This window comes from Periophthalmus magnuspinnatus, chromosome 3, assembly GCF_009829125.3.
Source record: "Periophthalmus magnuspinnatus isolate fPerMag1 chromosome 3, fPerMag1.2.pri, whole genome shotgun sequence".
Lineage (NCBI taxonomy): Eukaryota > Metazoa > Chordata > Actinopteri > Gobiiformes > Gobiidae > Periophthalmus > Periophthalmus magnuspinnatus.
This window is the reverse complement of record NC_047128.1, coordinates 26,070,090-26,090,924: the sequence shown is the minus strand read 5'-3', so window position 1 is coordinate 26,090,924 and position 20,835 is coordinate 26,070,090. Positions and strand designations below refer to the sequence as shown.

The following is a 20,835-nucleotide window of genomic DNA, read 5'->3' as shown; positions in this document are numbered from 1 at the left end:
ACTGGACTAGAGGAATGTGCACACAGTTTCATTCTATGCACAATATAGGCTGATTACAAAGTATCTTGATCACATTTCTGCAATTAATAATGTTATCAGATGACACACACACACGCACACCCCCCCCCCCCCACACGCACCCCCCCCCCCACACACATATATATATATATATATATATATATATATATATATATATATATATATATATATATATATATATATATATATATATATATATATATATATATATATATATATATATATATATATATATATATATATATATATATATATATATATATATACACACATATATATAATGCTAAATAACATTTAGAGTTAAAACCACTGTAGCACACATAGACTGTATACATTTTATGGTGGCAAATCAAGGTAAGGCTACAAGAAATAAACTAAATCAACTTACAAAAGCCAAATCTATGTAATGAAATCACATTTTATAGAACTGGTGGATAAACCTACAAGTAGGCCGGCAGTGTTTAGTTTAAAAGTCTATTGTGTATGATGGGTGACTGTGCATTTGGGATCATGACAGATTTATGAGAGCTAAAGGGGAGTTGGGTAATATGTCCAACCACTGTGTCACATTTACTTTTCTATTGGCCATATTTTGAGATTTTCACAAGACACTCATGACTGATTTTAGATCATTTTATTCTACTAATTAGGTACTAATCATTGTTGTCTATTGCTTACATTATGTACTCACTGCAGCAATAGCTTATTATTATTATGGATTTTTGTGATGTGTTTTAAATGACAATAAATTGATCTATTCTGAAAGGAAGAACATGTGTCTAATAGACGTCACTTTTATTTTCAACTAATGTAAGTATTAGCTGATACTGAACCAATGGTGTGTATTCTTTTTTCTACTGGTGCCATCTGTCTGCCTGATGAATGTGATGCTGACAGGTTGATTTACAAGAAAATGCTGAGGATAAAGATTTGTAGTTGGTCATGGGCTTCCAGTCGATAAAGTAACAGACATTTAACAACCTACTTGACATCAGCGTTTTTTTTTTCTTGTTTTTTTTTTTTTTTTTTTTAATTTTTACAGTTTAAAATGAAAGCTAGAATGCAACTTCCTACCCTGCAGCCACAGTGCGCTTAGGGATTAAACTTGTGCAAATGTCACTTCCTTTTTCACAAATGTAGTTTTGTTTTGATTTTATTTGGCAGTGGGGCAGTAGCCGGCTCAGGTAAATGAGGTAAACACATATTTTTCAGTATGTAGTGGTAAGTATATAGGCTGAGATGAATAAGATACCCAGGTAAATATGTTATCTAGGAAATTTGGAAAGTCAGTGAGTTAACATGACTGCCATCGAGTTAAAATCAGTCATTTTAATTGCACATTGATAAAGTTGATTTATTTATTTATTTATGTATTTTTTACAGATAAAGATACAAAATAATTGTAATTTTATTAGAAATTCATTACATTTCTTTTGGTGGTTTTATACACAGATATGCACAAGCCAGACAAGAGCTCAAAAATATACAAAGACTTAGAGAAGTAATTACTTTAAAAAAACAACAACAACTAAAACATGACAAAATCACATTTTGGGATACAAATATAGCTTCAGTGTTTATTTATCTTGTGTATACATTGTATATATAAACTGAAATTACTTCATCCTTCCATGACCAATAAAAGTAGCTCAACAAGCATTGCCTGTCCAGTAACAAACAAATTTCAAAATTGCTGTTATAGTTTTTCAGCTGAAGAGTAAACAGAGACCTCGGTTAGAAAACTAATGATCATTTTCACACAGGCATGTGCATAGTGCCAGGATCCACATGTAGCCTAGATGCACTAAGTTTACACAACCCAAACCTACAAATCTAGCCTATATTGCATGTGGTACCTGGTGTCTAACATCCTAACACATTCTGTTACCTCTGTCTGAATCTGGCTGTTGCCCAACTGCTGTACAGTCTACACATGTAAAATGCATTGTAAAAAGATGATGTTACTCTTCTGCACGTATTGTGGCTTGAAGGTGGCAGCGTTTATGTTTCATTGTCAGCCCATATTCAGGGGTCATGTCCAATATCTGATCAGGAATCTTATGGAAGTGAAAATTCTGAATGAGGATTGCCAGGAAGAGGAAAACTTCATTTCTTGCTATGACCTCCCCAATGCAGCGCCTTCTACCCAGACCAAAAGCCACGACTTTCTCGCCCTCCACCTTGTTGACTTCTGTGCCTTCACTGTTCAGGAAACGCTCTGGGTTAAATGTAGAAGGATCTTTCCAAAGTTCACTGAAAAATGTAAAAGAGAATTGTTTCTATCTTTCCACCCAAAATCATTGTTTTAAGGTCAATAAGTGTGTCAATCAAAATGATTAGACTTACGGATCATGGTTAATCTGCCACTGGTTGATAAAGACACATGTGTCTTTGGGAATGAAGTATCCATTAAGAGATGTGTTCTTAGTGGTGCTGAAAAATATATAAATATTTTATTGGGTTAATTAACAAACAATGATATTTTTTCTCCTGCACAGTTTTATCAATATAAGCTGTGCAAAAGGCTTTCAGAATATTACAAAGACAGTCTTACCAGTGTGGAATAGTGAAGGGAAGGAACGACGAGTGGCGGAACACCTCCAGAATGAAAGATTCGACATAGGGTAGGTTGGCTCTATCTGACAAGCGTGGAAATCTGTCTTGTCCCACTGTATCCTCTGAAAATAGTACATTCAATTACAATTATGGCATTTTGTCTATACTAAATAGATGTGACATACACTAGATGTCATTTAGTACAATTAATATATATTACACAGGTTTCAATTAAGCAGTTTGTTAGTTCATTATAGAATATGTAGAATATATGACCCATTGGTACTTACGTATTTCTCTATGAAGTTTGTCTTGTACTTCTGGATAAGCAACCATGTACATCACAGACCAGGACACACAAGTGGACACTGTATCAAAACCTACAGTGCGAAACAGTCATTTAGCTATGCTCCATAAAGTATACTTAAAGGATGTTGGGAAAGGTTGTATAAACTTACCAGCTCCAAAGAGGTCATTGACGATGGAGACTATCTTCTCATCAGACATCTGAATGTTTGAGTTCTCATCTAACTTCCGGTCCTCACAGTGGTCAATGAGGGAGTCTGTGATGTCTCGAATGTTGTCCTTAAGGAATCAATAATTACAGAAATGTTATTTATTTTTATTTTTTTAGCACAATTATTCCATGTATGGCCTATGAAATGTGCTATATATATTTTATTTTCTATGTGCATAAAAGGAGATTACCTTATCATAGGTAGCATAGTGTTCGTTGACAATCTTTTCAATAAAATTTGTGAATCTGCTATTGATGCTCACAAACTTCTTCATTGTTACACTTGGTATATACTGAAGGATAGGGATGAAGTCTGCAGGATTCCCACTGCCAACAACTTGGCCAAATTCATCACTGAGATTCACCAAACTGAGCAGTTCCTGGTCATCATGATCATAGCGCCGGCCGAAGCACATTCCACAGATGACGTTGGCAACAGAGACCACAATGTGGCGAAAAGGATCAAAACTTCCATCTGTTTTCATGACAGATTGGATTCTCTTGATTAGGTACTCTCCCTCTTTGCAGATATGCTCCTCCAACATGCATGAGTACTCTGGAGTTGTGCCCTCCAGGGAGGAGAAGGAGCGCAGGGCACTGTAGGCCAGCTTTCTGCGAGCTCGCCACACACCAGCTTGATCTGTGCTGAAGGCCAAACTCTTGCCATCACTGATGAAACGAAAACTATATAGATCAGGTCTTCCAGCAAAATCATCCCCTTGTTTGATAAGTGCCTGACGAACAGTCTCGCTGCCACTCAGCACAACAACAGGGCGCATGCCAATTTGGATCTGAAAGATATCTCCAAAGCGCTTACTCATTTCAGTGAGGCTAAGGTAAGGTTTGCTGCCCAGTTCTAGCACGTTACCAATTATTGGTAGTGGTTTGGGACCAGGCAAACGCTGGAGCCCCTCAGGTATTTCATTTTGAAGATACTGTAGGATCAGAAAGACCAAGCAGACAGTTGCTATAGCTACAAGACCCTCTGAAATGGACACCGCTCCAATGAATGGCAGTATCATTAGTGACATGTTGACAGCTGGGTTCTTGTCAACCTGAGAATTAAAGAGGAGGAGCATGAGAGTAAGGAAGACAGAGAAGTGAATATTGTGCAATGTGAAGACTACATATTATAAATGTTCGAGCCCTGGAAGTTACTTTTTATTCATTATATCACTTTTTTACTGAACAACCACAAAAAAAAAAAAAAAAAAACACCTGTGCTAATGACAAATTTAAAAGCCACCATTGAATAAGAAAACTGCAAATATATTGTGTATTATTGCACGTGCATAACAATATTTTCAATAACACTGATTGAGTTTATGAATGCAAATATCAGAAACATGCATGCTGAATAACAATTTAATCTTACCTTAGAATGGAGTGAAGACAAATAGTGTGCTCTTCTTCAACTAGTTCTTTCAAAACAATATTGAATAGGAGGGCTATAGACGGACTTTACTCACTTCATGTCCCTGAAACAAACAACGGACTGTGGCTTTATAGCGCGCTCCACGGCTCCATTGGCTGCTGTTGGTGACGTAACCATCTCCTCCGTCTCCCGCTCCCTCTCTCATGAATGAAGTTTGGTGTGGAGACTGGAGGGCGTGTGTGTGCCTCCGTGTGAGTGATGTTGCGTGCAGGTCGGAGATTTGAGATTGCACATTTCACGAGTAGGTTAAAGGTGTTCAGTGCCGTTGTTTTGATCATTCAGAAGCCCTGTGGAGTCTTATATTATGTGGACGTGAACATAAGTAAAGACTTGATCAACTTTATCAATGTGCAGAATTTAAAAATACAGTGCAAGTAACCTGTGTGCGCACTTTGGAGACATTTTATTTACGATTGTGTTTGCTTGGCTACATGATGGAGACACGGGCTTGTTGTCGAAACAGAGTGTTGGAAGGTGAATGAATGAATTGGCTTATAAGCTTAATTGCAACTATAATGGTGAGATAACAGCAGTGGCGTGCTTTCTCTGGTGTTCACAGACTCCCGGGATCTACTGACTTCAAGGCCTGGCAGATGCATCAGCCTTTTAGTAAAAGTGAGTTAAGTACTTGTGACAAGTGGCCCCGCGCTCTGATTTTAAAAATGCCATTGCGTGCTTGTACCTGCAAGCTCCGCGCCGCAGTTAAACATTGACCAGTTGCGTGAGAGCGAAGTGATCAGACTCTCACCTCCCCTTTGAAGAGGATAGTAGGGAGAAGGGGGAGGCTAGAGGAGGGGGTGAACGTGCAGGGCTGGGGGCAGATGAGGCATATATTACCACTTTCTGTCCTCTTTTCTCCTTTGTTCCGAGCCACATTTGCAGCGCAGAGTTGGCCCATCTTGCAGATTCAAATTTTGAGCATAGCCAAGGGTAAAAATAAATACCTATAAACAAGTGCATGATAGTAGCCTATTAGGCCTAATTATATGCTAACATTTATTTATAACGAAGTTATAACGTAGTCAAGATAGTGGCTAATCGCCTGCAGCCCTATACCCGATAAAAAGCACATAGCACTATATAAACGCACTACATAGTTGTGTAAATTATACTCATTGGGTCTACTGTCATCATGTTGGACAATGACAAAACTGTCAAATTAAATTGGCTATTTGCCATAGTCTGCTTTTTTGCCGGAAACTTCAGAAAAGTAGGCTAAAGTTTCAAATCAGTCTAAAACACTTTACAATGTTTAGCCTCTTTTGAGAGCGCATCATCAGAACAAAACGCGGAATCCAAAGTGGATGTGCTGGGTATGTTTTGGCCCTGCTGGCTGTAGCTTACATGTTTCGCTAAATGTGCGTCCTATGCCACCGCACTCGGTGCGCTCCCCCGGGTTATGCCGTGCGCTGCTCTGCTACAGGTTGCGTGAGAAGCGGAGCTCCCTTCCAGAGGGGAGGGCCCTGGTCTTCTGGACAATCCTAAATCTGCTTGGTCAAGTCACGCGAAGGCAACAGCTTCTGGAAAAGACACAAGGGTCTTAAACTTTTCGAACAAAAGCGTAGGACGCGCGTCTGTATTTTTCTTTCTTGGGCACGAAGGAGCACACATTTGCGCTCTGCAGCTAAATGCGCGGATCTTAGAGCTTTGGAGTCATGCAATCTGCCACTCAGGTTTCCTACATTCAGTCATGCAATACATCGGGACCAGGAGTGCACACAGAGTGCACACAGAGAGCACATCAAAATAGTTAGGAAAATGGGACTTTGTATAAAAGGTGATGCCTCGCACGTGGCTTGAGGAGTAGAGCTCTCATAATGTTTAACTAGTCGGGTAATCATATTTTAACTAAGACACAGACAAATATGTCATCATTTAGATAGCCTAACTAAATGTGTTTTTGCTGCTATGCCACATAGGCACAATGTGTATAGGCCAATTTGCTGCGTTGATTTGATGAGAGGGTTAAAGGTGCACTATAACTATATTGCTTTGTCTGGAATGTTCCACAATATGGCATTTAACATATATCCATTATTTATTTTCTTATGGGTGTTTTAATTGCTCAAATACCTTAAAAACATGCATTATTACCATGAGGTCATCTCGCCACAGATCTGACCTGTAGCCTAAATTAACCTGGTGGTGCCACCTCCTCTCCATGGAGATAGCTATGTTTAAAGCTATTTTGTGGAGACACTTGTGGAGGCCACCCACCAGAAAAGTTACATTTGAAGCTCTAACAAAAAGCAATTGAACTACAGGATTTATTTTGCACATTAACAACAAATGAGTGAATGACCTAAATGGGAAATATTTTGCTCACACGTAACATCACAATTTCAATATAATGATGAAAATAAAGTTGTACAGGAGAACCCAAACAATTGTAGCACGTAGCCTATTCACCTCTTGCCCAGGCTCCCAGTCTTGCGTGTGCCAAGTCGGGCAAACCTTAATAGGATTATTTTGAACTGCAGGCTATGACACCTCATGAATGTTGCCTAAGGCCCAACAAAAACTTACAAGCTCTGAGTTTCTGTAATACGAGCAAGAATCACTCAGCAGCTCCCCAGGACTCCTACAGGCCTACAGGACTGCATTTGACAAATAGGTTCTCACCCACTGTTCTATCAGCATTAGACCAGACGTTGGAATAGAAATTGGTGCAAGGATGGATACAACAATTTATTGGCAAATTCTTACTTTCTGGCCCATTTAAAATGTGACTCGATTATTTTTAACAGCAGCAGGGTCCGTTTTAAATGTCACACGCATCAGTAGACATGTCTGTTACAACATGCTAAGATGGTCAGGGAGAAGATGACAGGGTCAGAGTGGGGCAGCGTGTATGGGCTGTGTAGAATGTGCGTCAATATGTCTTCATCACGCAACCATGAAGTGAGCGCACGGCACGCACTGCTGAGGGTTTGGCAGACGCCCAGCAGATCTGGAGAGCTGCCGTGTCGTGGTGGAGCGTTTGCGGGACATGTGAAAGGGTGGGTAGGCTGGACTGGGTCGAAGGGTGGGGGTTACCATTGGATCACCTTCCCTTCCTGACCAGGCGTGAACACCAGATTAGTAACTGAGCTAATAGTTTTCCCTCCCAGCTACACACAAGTCTCCTTGTCTTTTCGCAAGTCTGTTATGCGCTTGACCACAATAACAATAGTTGCGTGCAGAAATATCTCCGTCATCCATCTTTCTGTCACCTCTCCCTCCTCAGCGGGGCACGAAGGTGTTGTAACTATGCCCATATGGGCAAGGCTAAGGAGGATCACATCATAAACCCGTGCCTGGTAGAAGAGTCATGACCCCTTTTCTTGTCCAATACCCTTTGAGGAAACTTGTCTACGTGATAGGAAACTCCTGAAGATTTGCTGTTTGCAGATTCAGTATAGCCTGCTTCATTATTCCACCTCTTTAGCATTAACATTTATAACAATAGGCTATGAAGCCAGTTTGAAACTGCTATTATTCTCTCACGAACCAGTCTCTCTACATGTTGCCTGCCTTATTTATTTTTTATTAACCTAAATAAAAAGCATAGCCTTGCTAAAAAAAAATATCTTATTTTAAGATGCCTTAAAGTTAATTAAATAAACAATTAGCCAGCTGTATTGACCTGTTTCTATAGGCTGATGCAACTGAGGCACAATGGACCCACCTCATAGCATCCACCTTGTGGTCACTCACTTGAACCAGTGAGTAAATTGGGGTCATGACCCTAATTAAATGTCTGGCCATAGATGCACGCTGGCGCCATGGTAAAATGCTTTTTTGCTCATCTCATGCAAGATGCAGTGATCATATTAGGCTAACTGTCATGAAATGACCATGGTCTATAGAATAATGACACGATACAAGTGCTTGTCTTTTCCCCCTCCCCTGCCATTATATCAGTAGCCATTCAGCCACAACAGGCCGCCGTGCAATTAGTGAACAGTGGATGTAAATAAATAGCTATGTATAGCATGTAGGCCTACACCCCTATAGCATGCGTGCCTGTTGGATCCACGCTTCACTTGCCACTTTGCTAATTCACTGTGAAGAAAATGCCGCCAGTTGCCCTTCAAAAAAAGTATGTTCTAAAGTTGGAGTAGGCCTATAATCTGCCTATAATTTAGTGTAGGTTATAGTTATTTAGGTTAATTTCTGCGCCCCCAATAAATAGGTGAAAACTATTCTAACCCCTTTTCCCAAGGCCTTTTTTCATGCACTACATAAAACAGTAGTTCTATAAGAAGATGTAGGCCTACTGAATGAGATGAACAATGTATCGTAGCCTAGATTTCCATGAAAATATGTTGGTGTAGGTGGCAGCCTACAGTTTACTTGGTTAGAAAATGATTTAATCGAAACAGATGTTTTTTGGATAGTTTAACAAACATGGTCATGCATGACACACTGTAGCCACACTTCTGCCCCTCACACTTGAACAGGACACTCACCTGCTGGCACATAACAGCAGAGGTCAACATGGACCAGCGCAGCGCTTTTCTTTTTGCAGTACAAACCAACCGCCTTGCGCCAGCCAATCATATACGGGCACAGCTAACGAGGCTCTCTGCAACAAGAGGTCTTACTCGGGTGAAATATTGTGGTAATAATAAAAAAAACAAAAAAACAACAAAACTTTTTTGTCTTACTATTGACGTATTTGTTTTGTCGTTGCAAGCGTCTTCAAAAGACAAGCATATCAAAAGTGAAAATAACTACACTGCCTTTTCCAACTGTCTTATTAGCTTTTCTATTATGGAACCCGTTATTTGTTCGTGTTGAGTGGAGCATCTGCGACAAAAACAATCTACGGGTTAATCATTGTGCGTTGCGTGCAGACTTTGTTTGCTCGGACAGAGCCAAGGGTCGGGTGTACAGAAAGAGCAAAGGGAGGTATCAAAACAATCATACAATCATCAGACTCAGACTCATCAGACAGCATATATATATATATATATATATATATATATATATATATATATATATATATATATATATATATATATATATATATATATATATATACAAACACCAATAGGCTTTACTTCATGCAACTGACTTACCGAGTGAGCAAATATTACTGAAAAAGTAATAGTAGGGTAAAAAAGTAGGTTAGTGCAACACTAATTAAAAAAAACAAAAAAAAAACAACAAAAAAGCAAAACAAAAACAACAACACTAAAAGAGCTACACGAGCTACACAGAGAGAGAGAATTATTATTGCGTCAACCATGGTTGACTTCCTAAAAGGGGGTTGCTGTCTTATTACACTGATGTAAACACTGTGATTTCTGTACCCTGTTTTTCAGTTTGTTTTGCCAAAGCTTATAGATGGAATCTCAGTTATTTATCATGACCTAGGTTCAAGTTGTTCCTCTTTAAAAAGGTTATTAGAATCCATGTGGCTAAGATAAATTCCTTTGCGTGAGGAAGCTGTTGTAATGCAGGTACACGTGTAGCATTGAGGCTATTGTGTGCCAAGCTTTATCTCCTTAATCAGTTCTCTTTGCTACTAGTTAATCATTTGTGCATGCCAGCACATAGACACATTGGATTGATTACACGCATTGGGAGAGGAGATGTAAGGATGACGACACGTTGCCTGATAGTGCTGACTCTGCCCTTGGACACTGGTGTAGCTTACACAGTTCTGCTTTATACCTCTGGGAGTCATCTGAATCATGCTCATTGTGCAGGTCTGATCCCTTTGTGTCTCAACATGCTTTTTATGTAAAACAGAGTATGACACATCTTATTTGACACAACTGGCTGGTGTGATTGTTGTTGGTTAGTGTTAAGACACAATTTACTTACATGCTCAATATTATACATGGACAGGCATTTAATGTGATTTAAAATATATATATATATATACATATTTACAGTGACTCTTCTTTATACCTTTGTCATTATGCATTGTGGCAATACACAAAAGAGTATAGAGAAAAGTTCAGAGTGCGGGCAGCAGTGGGGCATGCAGTACCGCTCATATGAAAAGGCAGTAATCCAACAGCGTGTTAGCTTGCAAGTCCGACTGCAGGAGATTAGACATGGCGATCATGATATTATAAAGAGTGAGACAGTAAAGAGAGGAGGCCCCGGCACCTGCCGCACTTATGCAGTGTTTGAGCAGTTTCTGCTGTGGATGAGTGTAAATGGTTCATGAATTTGGGAGAATATTTGAGCCAAGCCCAGTTGTCTGCTCCCTGTGCCAACAGGTGTAACTTGGCTTAAATAAATTTTAGTCCCTGCAGGGCAGCATGACTCTGCACCCACCTGTGTCAGTAGTGCTTAAACAGCACAGCAACTATTTGGCTTTTGTTCCACATTCATTTCTTTTGTTTATCGGACTCTGCGTACAGTTGTATTTAACAAGTGAGCTTTAATGATTGATAGAAATGAGCAGGTGGTATAATTTGATATAGTTTAGACTGGAGAAGAATTAGAATTCTAAGGAAATTAGGACACAATGGTCACCCTTCATGGTCTCCAGTGCTGTACTCTACAATTATGTCATTTTCCTATCAGCTGCAAGATTATTCAGATTTGATCTTAAGCCAGTTCCCAGCCTTCAGATGTAATTTATGAGTAATCATAATAGTAGCAGTTGTACAGTAAACCTACCCTCATGTGCAGGTGTGTTCAGCTAAGCTTTTTATGGCCTTACTGACTGTCTTTGATCTTTATTTGCTTATAATGCAGAAGCAAACAAAATGAGAGTTCTGCACTAAGTATTACATATTTGTCGTTTATATGCCATACCTCAGTGATTTTTGAAAATATTAACTTAATGATGTATCTTCTTTGTCCATGCTTAAGTTTAAGCTTATGGTAACTTATGGTGGCAGCTGTAGAGGTGCATACACTCTTGATGTTTTGTTCTTTATATTCTGCTGTTTTGAAGTATATATTTAATCTGTAACTTAATATATGTTTGATAAGAGCAAATTGCAAATCATTGGCATTTTTAGTTTTTTATTGTGAGTGATATGCTCAAAAGAAGGGGCTAAGGGTTATGGTCAAGTACAGGTGTGGCTGCAGCTTCCAAGAGCACGCTTCAGGTATTTGTATGTGCTGAAAGCCTGCACAAATTTAGTGGTGGCATGTTGTAATTCATGCTCTAATTCTGGATAGATGCTTTCAAGGAATCTGCATCAGTTTATGTTGAGACCTAGTTGGTGCAGGAATAAGTTCTGTCATTTTAAAGTACAGATAGAGGTGATAAAGTAAAAAGTAAAATGTTACACTATTAAAGAAGCAAATAAAAAAAGAAGCTGTTTTTTTTAGCCATTTGAGCAACTTTTCATACTTTCATACTTTATATATATATATATATATATATATATATATATATATATATATATATATATATATATATAGACACCTAAAAACTTACGTACAGTACTTTTACAGAAATAAATGGTGGAAAGAAGAAAAAGCCAATTAAGTAAAGCTATATATATATATATATATATATATATATATATATATATATATATATATATATATATATATATATATATATATATATATATATATATATATATATACATTTGATTTTTAAAGCATATCTTTTTTAACTTTGTGCTTGCACTTATTTGTATTTGTATTTATTCAGTGTGTTTTATGTTGCACTTTATCACCGAAGTAAGTTCCTAGTTTGTGAACTGTGTTTGTAAAATAAAGAGCAGGTACACGAGTGAGACAGCCATGATGAGAGGTTCTACTCCAAAAAAAAACAACAACATTTACCCTCACAATCCACTCAGTCTCCTCATAACATGAATATTTGTAACTACTTACATTCCACCTCTGGTTTACATACATATCTACTTGTGTTTTTTATCTTTTTAAACATGTTTTTTTTATTTTTTTATTTTCATGTAAATTCATTATTAAACCATTTACAAGAGCTACAAGTTTTATTTTGTATTCCAGCCCCTGGCGACATGTCGCAGAATAAGCTTAAGTAGACGAAGTTGAAGACACTCCCAGAAACAGCTGAATGAAAGTGTTTTGTGAATGACATTACCTGCTTGACAATGACTTCTTCCTTTCTGTCATTCACAAGCTTCATGCACGACAACACTGGCTGTTTTCTCAGCAGCCATAAGAGTTCAGCCAGCACATGTTTGTGTGTGCACTATTCTGACACAAACCTAAAACAAATGATCGAAATAGTAAATCTAAATGGTTTCTGTCTGTTCCTAAGTTTTTAAACAAACAATATAATAATAAGATTTGAGAATCAAATGTCTCCAACTTAAGTTTAGTTAGAGCTTAACTTGCTGCTCTTGTGTAAGACTCATTTGACTTTGACCCTGTGCATTTCTTTTTCACATCTCATAAAGATTTTGCTGCTTAGAAGTAAAGACCTATTTGGAAATTATTTGATTAATTTGACAATGGTTTGTTTTAGGGTCACGTGTAACTTGTGTAACCTTCTGACGCTGATTCATATGAGTTGTCTTTGTAAGATGTTTACGATCACAGTGTCTAATTCTGATATTTTCTCTGAATAATGAACGCAGTTGGGATTAGCACTCTCAGCACCATGCCAGGCCTAATGACAGCTTTAGTTTTATTAACATCCGCTCCTGACATTGATAATCCATGTTGTTTTCATAACCTCAATAAACAGGACATTCTGGCTTCTGATCTATGCAGAATGAAAAAAACGTAAGTGACTACGTGACTGTTATGTATTATAAAGACTCTTTAAATCAACAATTACAACAATTTCATAATGGCAAAAACATGGTTTATTTAATTTAATGATGTTAAATTTCCGTCATGAATCGCCTTCATTAGGCAATTTAGAAGAAACTATTTTCTTAAAGGAAACTCTTCATTCGGTATTTGCAGTCATCCCAGGTGCATATATCCAAACAGTATTTGTTGTAAGGCAGTCAAAAAAAAAAAAAAAAATATATATATATATATATATATATATTATTATTATTTTTTTAATCACACATTATACCGTTTTTTAGCATGACTTGAAAATGTAGGCCTACTCCACGTTTAAAAGACCAACAATATTAAGTTTAGGCAAACGTTTAGCTCATTAAATCTTAAAGTTTGCTCTTATTTTTGGTCAAATTATCTTTTTGACTGTAACTTTATTTTTATTATGACCTGTACTTCAGTTCAGTTTTATTGATATATATATATATATATATATATATATATATATATATATATATATATATATATATATATATATATATATATATATATATATATATATATATATATATATATATATATATAACTTAGCAGTTTATACCATAACCAACAAACTCTCACATTTTTCATAGTATTTTTATAGAAAAGTAGGAATGAAAATTGAATGGGAAATTTACTTCCTGAGATTCACTGTTGAGCTCCATCAAAAACAACAATAACTTTACCTGCAGCCCTCTCCATCAAATATTCAGGCCTACAGATTTTGTAACGAGGAAACCAGAGATCCGTTGCTGACTTGTGTGCCATGGGTTGATTTAGTGGGTTGTTTGGAAGGTCGACATAGTTATCTTGAGGTGGTTTAGCATTGCACATTTTTTTTCTTATTTACTGAAATATAAATAGTTAGCAGACACTGGAGAATAGCTGACAACACGACTTCAGCTGGTAGTGACTGAAGTTACAACACACTCTTACTTTGAACAATAGATGCTGTCAAAGAGTAATTAAATTATTATTGTCATCATTGTGGTTATGCGACGATGAAAGGCCTGCTCTTATTAGCAAATGTCTGCTTCTTTTGGTTTATATGAATGTTAAAGCTTTTAGCCGCTCACAATTTGCACTGCAGTATTGGAAATATATTGAAGTCTGTGTATGTTATAATATAATGTTGTAATTATAAACACAGTTTTTTTAAAGCTATTTATAAGTTTAAGAAAAAAAGCTATTTATAAATTCCTAGACTTTAGCACAAGAGGGTGAATTGACAAACAATATATTAGCTATCATTATATAATTATATGTAAAGGTTCACTGTGTATTCACTGCAGGTCAAATCACCTTTACATTTGAGGTATTAAAGGCATTAGTATGAGTCACACTGACTCATTGTCCTATTCATCTGAGCTGTGCCACAGTTGACTGAGATTTTCACTCATAATAATGCTAAAGTTCTACAGCTAATCCACATGGCTATTTGTGTCAGAGACAATATGTGTGCCTGTAAGCGTGAAAAAGGAGTTGTAAAAGTGCCGCTGTCAGGGGCCGGGTCAGAAGGTCAGTATAGGTCTAGAAGATAAAGCTTTTGTCCTCACGCAAGGCAGTTCTACAACCAGAGGCAAGAGTCCTGCGGTGGCAGACGAGAGCTGTGGACCTGCTTGTCCGGTTTTTCACACTTAGGTCTGTGGTGTGTGCATGCGAGCTGCTCATGAAATGACAGAGGAAGCCAATGTGTACTAAGACTGAGTGCCTTAGGCCAAGGGAGTTTACACAGTGTGTTGATATTAATCTGTACTCTTACATTTTCACTCCATTCTCTTTCTTAGTGCCAATCAGTGAGGCTTTTCTAAAAGGAACTCCAAAAACCAATCCCCATTGAAAAAGACATATATCTGTGTCATCAATAATAAAGGAAGTCTGATGATAGCTGTAAATTACATATTTGTTTCATCATATGCTAAAGTATATTGATAAACAGAAGATTTACAGACCAACCTATAGAGAGTGAGTGAGTTATAGGCCTACAAGACACTGTAGGCCTATAACACACCTGCACAACAGCCTGATCAAGGCATCAGTGGCATATTTCCGAAGCACTAATTAGTCTATTACTCATCAGACAAACTCCAATTCTCAGGCCTCTTAGCAGCTCCATTATGAGCCCAATGACAGAAGTCACACTACAATCGGAAGAGGGTGTGCCACAGACGAGGACTAGAAGAGGAACAGGCTTCAGAGAGTAAACCAGAGTGCCTAGAAGGCCGCCTCAGGCATGTAGCTTGAATTTAAGAATGAGTTAGCGTGTCAAGATAGCGTGTCTGCAGCAGACCACACCTGCACCTGTCAGGTGCTCTGTGGTATGCCTGTGTTCCGTGCAGCCTCACGAGTCTGCCGGAGTGCTCTACATTTATGTAAGCCGCTGGCCCTGTTGCACGCAGCTACATACCCCAGTGATGAGGGACACCTGTGATTTACCTATGGATACATGGAAACAGCTAAATATTTATCATGTAGTGCAGCAGTGGGCTAGTCACATCCTGGCCCTGACACATCTTATGTAAACTCCTTCAGTGTCAGACCCTCCTCTTTCACTACTTGTGTCTTTAGGTCACTGTATTTTCACAAGCACAGTTTCATATGAAACAGATTTTATAGGTGACACACAAGTCACTTCTCATCCCATAATCCTTTTTCTTGTAGTCTATTAAATCATCATTGATCATAACTCTGCTGGTGTCTCTTTTTAGTCTTCCCAATTTTTGTCTAAACTATGTTCAACAGGTGAAGGTGTACATGATTGCAACTCAAAAGATAAATGTTGTATATTAGCAGTGAAAAGTAGTATTTACTGTGTTGGATTCCCTAGATATACTGAGAAACGCTTGGATAAGAGGGTTGGACCGGTGCTGACACAGTCTGGTTTGAAGTGGCAGTACTCTCGTGCAGGAGGGTATTTATGGACAGCAGTACTGTGCCAGCACAGATTCCACTCATACTCGGAAACATCTGGCCAAATTTATCTCCTCTATCTTTATTTTCATCTAAAGATGACACATTTGACAGGCACATCACAAGATTTAAATTAAAGTGGAAAACACTAATTATGATATTAATAAAATCAAATTCGTGAGAAGAACACTTATACTTTGTAAAATATTAATATCTGTTAATAGCTATTGGTTTTAAAATTAACATTGTGAATCCTATAATTATCTACTGTGGGCTTTTGGTGGCAGCACCCTTTACTATGTCTATAGGCACAGGGCTGTTAGACATGCTGAAACATTGAGAGACAGGAATTTAGTTGCATTTATTTTTTACTATATTTGTTACATGAGCAGTTTGCTAGCATTTAACATAAATCACAAATGGAGAGAGAGAACCTGAAAGGTGCACCATGTAACTTTTCTGGTGTGGGGTCTGCCACCTGTTATTGTTTTGCCTTGAATGTTACACAGTATGGTATTAAACATGATATCTATTTTAATTTACTCAAGTATAGTTGTTTTTTCAGAGGTGTGAGAACATGGTGTGTGAAATAAAACTAAATCATAAATATTGTGTTTAAACCAGAAATGACACAAAGAATGACAAGCTTATTAACTATAGTATGACACACACACACACCCCCACGCACGCAGTGGAGTGTTAGTCCCAAAACGTTAAAGAGGGATTAGGTCAGGAGGTCAGAGTTTGTGCCTATTCTGGGTTGCTCTGATAAATTGTGTGTGAGGTGAGAAATGTCAAACACGATAAAAGAAAAAAAAGAGGAAAAAGAAAAAGAAAAAAAAACCTTAGTTGACCCGTCATTGCTACCACCTAGTGGCCATTATAGAGACTCAATGGCACGACTCTTTAATTTATTTTTCGTTTTGCTTATGCTCACATAGGTGATTTAAGGTTTAAGTTCCCCAGTTCCCCCAGTTCCTCTCTGATCAGTCACCATGAGGCCTTGACAATATTGCATGCAGAAATGTCACGCTAAGGGGTGGAGTTGTGAGGTGGAGACAGCTGTCAGACACGCATTATGTTGACTGGCCGTACAACTGTGCAGTGAGTTTCTCTTCAAACACGTAATCTTAAATGCGCATTTTGCAAGAGACTATCAATCCTGACACATCTGGAAAAGAGGCGTTATATTTTGGAAAACGAGACCTACGTTTATTCTTCCTCCTTGACGGTCTTGCGAGCTCTAACAAGCCCCTCAAATGGCCTGCGGTTTATAATTATCATTCTGCCAGGCATTTGACCCCTGACCCCTTATACTTAAAGTCCTGATAATGACATCTAGCCACGCTATAGTTCAACAGTCAACAACAGGGTGAACACTTGTTTTTCACATAATTGTTAAGATGATTTACTCTGTCCTCCCCCACTTCCACTTCAATATTTATAGAGTCATTTTGGGGAGATTTGCCAGGGTCACAACTATAGCTCTAACTTTGTTCTGGTTTGTATTCTTAAAAAACAAACCTGGGGTGCCAATAACTGATTTAGTGCTTTCTGCTGGTGGAAAGACTGAAATGTCATTTAAAAAAAAAAAAAAAAGTACAATTGTAGTGTAATACATTTTCACATATGCCTTCACAATTATGGCATTAACCTTTGTGCTAAAATTGTATTGCCATTGCATGCAGTGTATGTTGACTCAATGCTCATGTAACCAAGAATGGAGCTAGGGGCCCACAAAATGTACTCTTATCCCTTATGACAGGAGACGCACAGGTAAGAATGCAGGCGGCAGTAAAGAGAGTCCAAATAAAGTTTAAGTTATTTATTTTTACAATAAGGGAAATTTTAAAATCCTTGATAAAATGGATTCATACTGGCCTCCATTTCTATGAACTTAAGACCCTTGGTTATATTGGTGGCCGTGCTGGCATACCGCCAGTGCACAAGCCCATTTGTTTATTTTGACTATGAGATGCCAACCAATACTGGTACAAATACAGTTGGTTAGCCACACTGCTAACTTGCGTTAACTTAGTTGTTCAGTATATTGTAGAGTGAGATGAACCTTCGTGTTTGTAAGTCCAGATGTGTAAATTTGATGAAGACCCTGAGTGCAGAGATCCTAGAGGAGTCGGAGCAGACAGTGAGAGCTTCTCCTTTTGGCAAATATGAATTGGTACTGACTATGATTATGAACTGGCCAGTATTCTCCCTACATGACTCACTGAAGCTGCTTTTGCTCTGTGAGACAACCTGCCAACTGCTATACACACAGATTATTCTGCAGTGAAAGGGAGATTACAAGATGCTTTTAGACAAAAAACATTTCCTGGACAGTTTCAGAGCAAACCTTGCTGCACACTATCAGGCCCCTGATGAAAGCCTGGATGTTCATGCCAATGATATAGAGAAACTAGTGGAAGAGGCATTCCCTACTTATGGTGCAGCAGCTCAAAGGGAAGAAGTTCTGTAGAGTCCTAGCTGGACTTGACCCCTGTCTCATGGCCAAAAACAGGGAGCCACTGATCTGGAGGAGACTCTTGAAATCGCATCGAGTATTGTCAAAAAAACAACAACTGACTGTACATGTCCTGCGGTCGATACTGCTACCAATAAACCTGCCACCGCCTTGGTGCAATCCATCCCTGATGGGGCTGGCCGGCAGTGCACCATGGACAGTTTGGCCAAAGATATGAAAGAGATGAGCAAAGACATTAGAAATCTGTTTGATGAAAATGAAAGAATGAAAATGAAAGAAATGAAATTTCGCTATTGAGAAGGCTCTTCTCCCGTACCGGGCAATGTCAGTGCCAATGTAGGGGGAGACCCCACCAATCCCAGCATTCCTGGATTGATCCAAGAGGTCATTCACCTGACCTGGCTGGCGGATATATATTCCAAACCTAATTTTCACTCACCATCACCCTACAACAACCGCTTTTCCCCTACAGAGGAACAGAGCCAGAGACAGACCAGAGGCATCTTCTATGACAACTCAACACAGTGACAGGGACTGAGGCTTCTCTCTCCAGACCAAGAGAACTCCACCCACCAGCAGGGAAACAAGATATTGCTGTTGTCGCAGGCCAGACCTGAGCTACAACACCTGTGCAGCCTGTACCGCTGTACAGCAGCTTCCGACTGCTGTACAGCGCTCCTTGTATGTGTGGGGAAGTACTGAAGATACTAAGGTTAATATGTCTGTTGATGCTTGTTCTACAGTATTATTTATTTGTGCGGATGTTTGTCAATCCCTTCTCTGCGGCAGTGGCCTTTGACTCATAGCTGCTCATAAATGGTCAGTTATTTGATACGTTGGGTACAGTTACTGTTACCTTAAGTTTGGTCAGTCAGTCAATGCAGCATGTTTTCCATGTGCTCCAGAAACATGTTGCATTGACACCTTGGTCTAGACTTTCTAACAGCACAACACGCACTGTTGGATTTCTCCTGTGGTAAACTGCAGCTATGGGGCATGCAGATAGCTTTGCTAAGTAATGCAGACTTAATGCTGTAATGTGTCTTCTTTCTGCTACTCTGACACTGCCCCATTGAGTGAAGCGTTTGTTATATTCAGTACATCTGAGGCAGTGACTGATCAATACGTCCTATCCAATATAACATTAATGTAGGTGACCACACACCCGCTTTTTGCACCTCTCTAGAGAAGAGGGAAGAAACTGACCGACACTCCATGTGACTGTTAGCAGATGGAGTGATCAAGGAGACCTGCAGCCCCTGGGCCTCATCTGCTGTCCTGGTGAAGAAAAAGAACGGAGGAGATGGAGGCTGTGCATTGACTATAGATGTTTAAACAATGTTACAGCGAAAGTTTGCCATCCCCTGCCCCGGGTAGACAACATGCTGGATGCTCTGTCTGTGTCCTCCTGGTTCAGTATACTTGATTTTTCAAATGGCGACTGACAGACTCAAGTGGCTGAGGAAGACAGACATAAGGCAATTTTTACCACAGGTAGGGGCCCGTATCAGTGGAGGTGTATGTCCATGCGTCTCACCAACTCATCTGCAACATTTCAACACATGATGTAGTTGGTCTTGATACTAGGGAGCCTAACTTGCAAGCACTTATAGATCACTGTGATTTCCTTGCAATACAACAGCGGGATGATCTAGATAGGGGTACTCTGTTGGACTGGATCAGGGCTGGAGGTTGTCATCCACCTATGGGGCAGTTACATGGCTGCTCACGGAGGCTCTGGGATTTGTAGTCCGAGTTCACCAGGCTTTCCATAATGAATGGACTTTGCCGGACTATCTACTCTTCTTCTGTGGGCTGAGCTCAGCATCACGTGCTGGTGCCTGCCTCTCTGGTTCCTGAGATACTGCACCAGCTGCATGGTGTCCCCATTTCTGCACATTTCTCAGCGGAAAGAGTGTGGGAGTGGGCTCGGGCCCTCCATGCTCAAGGATTCGTCAGTGGTGTGAACAGTGTGTCTCCTCTCAAACTCGAAAAGCCCCCATACTGAAGCACAGAGCTCCTATGAAAGAAGGGTTACAGGCTCTGTGCCCTTTTTAGACTATGGACTATGGACAATTTAGAGCTTCCACTGATTTCTAAGGGCAACAGAAATGTGTTTGTTGTGGAGGACTATTTTTCCAAGTTTGTCAGTCTGTATGCATTACCTGA

The 20,835-nt window shown here is 39.0% G+C and overlaps 1 protein-coding gene across 1 annotated transcript; it reads right to left on the bottom strand.

Moving 5' to 3' along the window:
* Positions 1–1,077: 1,077 nt before the first annotated feature.
* Positions 1,078–4,591, bottom strand: LOC117387301 (cytochrome P450 1A1). The gene is made up of 7 exons (XM_033984785.2): positions 4,488–4,591; positions 3,304–4,167; positions 3,054–3,180; positions 2,886–2,975; positions 2,594–2,717; positions 2,386–2,472; positions 1,078–2,292 (listed from the first exon to the last, which is right to left on the bottom strand). Exons 2-7 carry the CDS (start codon positions 4,141–4,143, stop codon positions 2,001–2,003), a joined length of 1,560 nt encoding a protein of 519 aa, XP_033840676.1. The 5' UTR covers positions 4,144–4,167; positions 4,488–4,591; the 3' UTR covers positions 1,078–2,000.
* Positions 4,592–20,835: the final 16,244 nt, after the last annotated feature.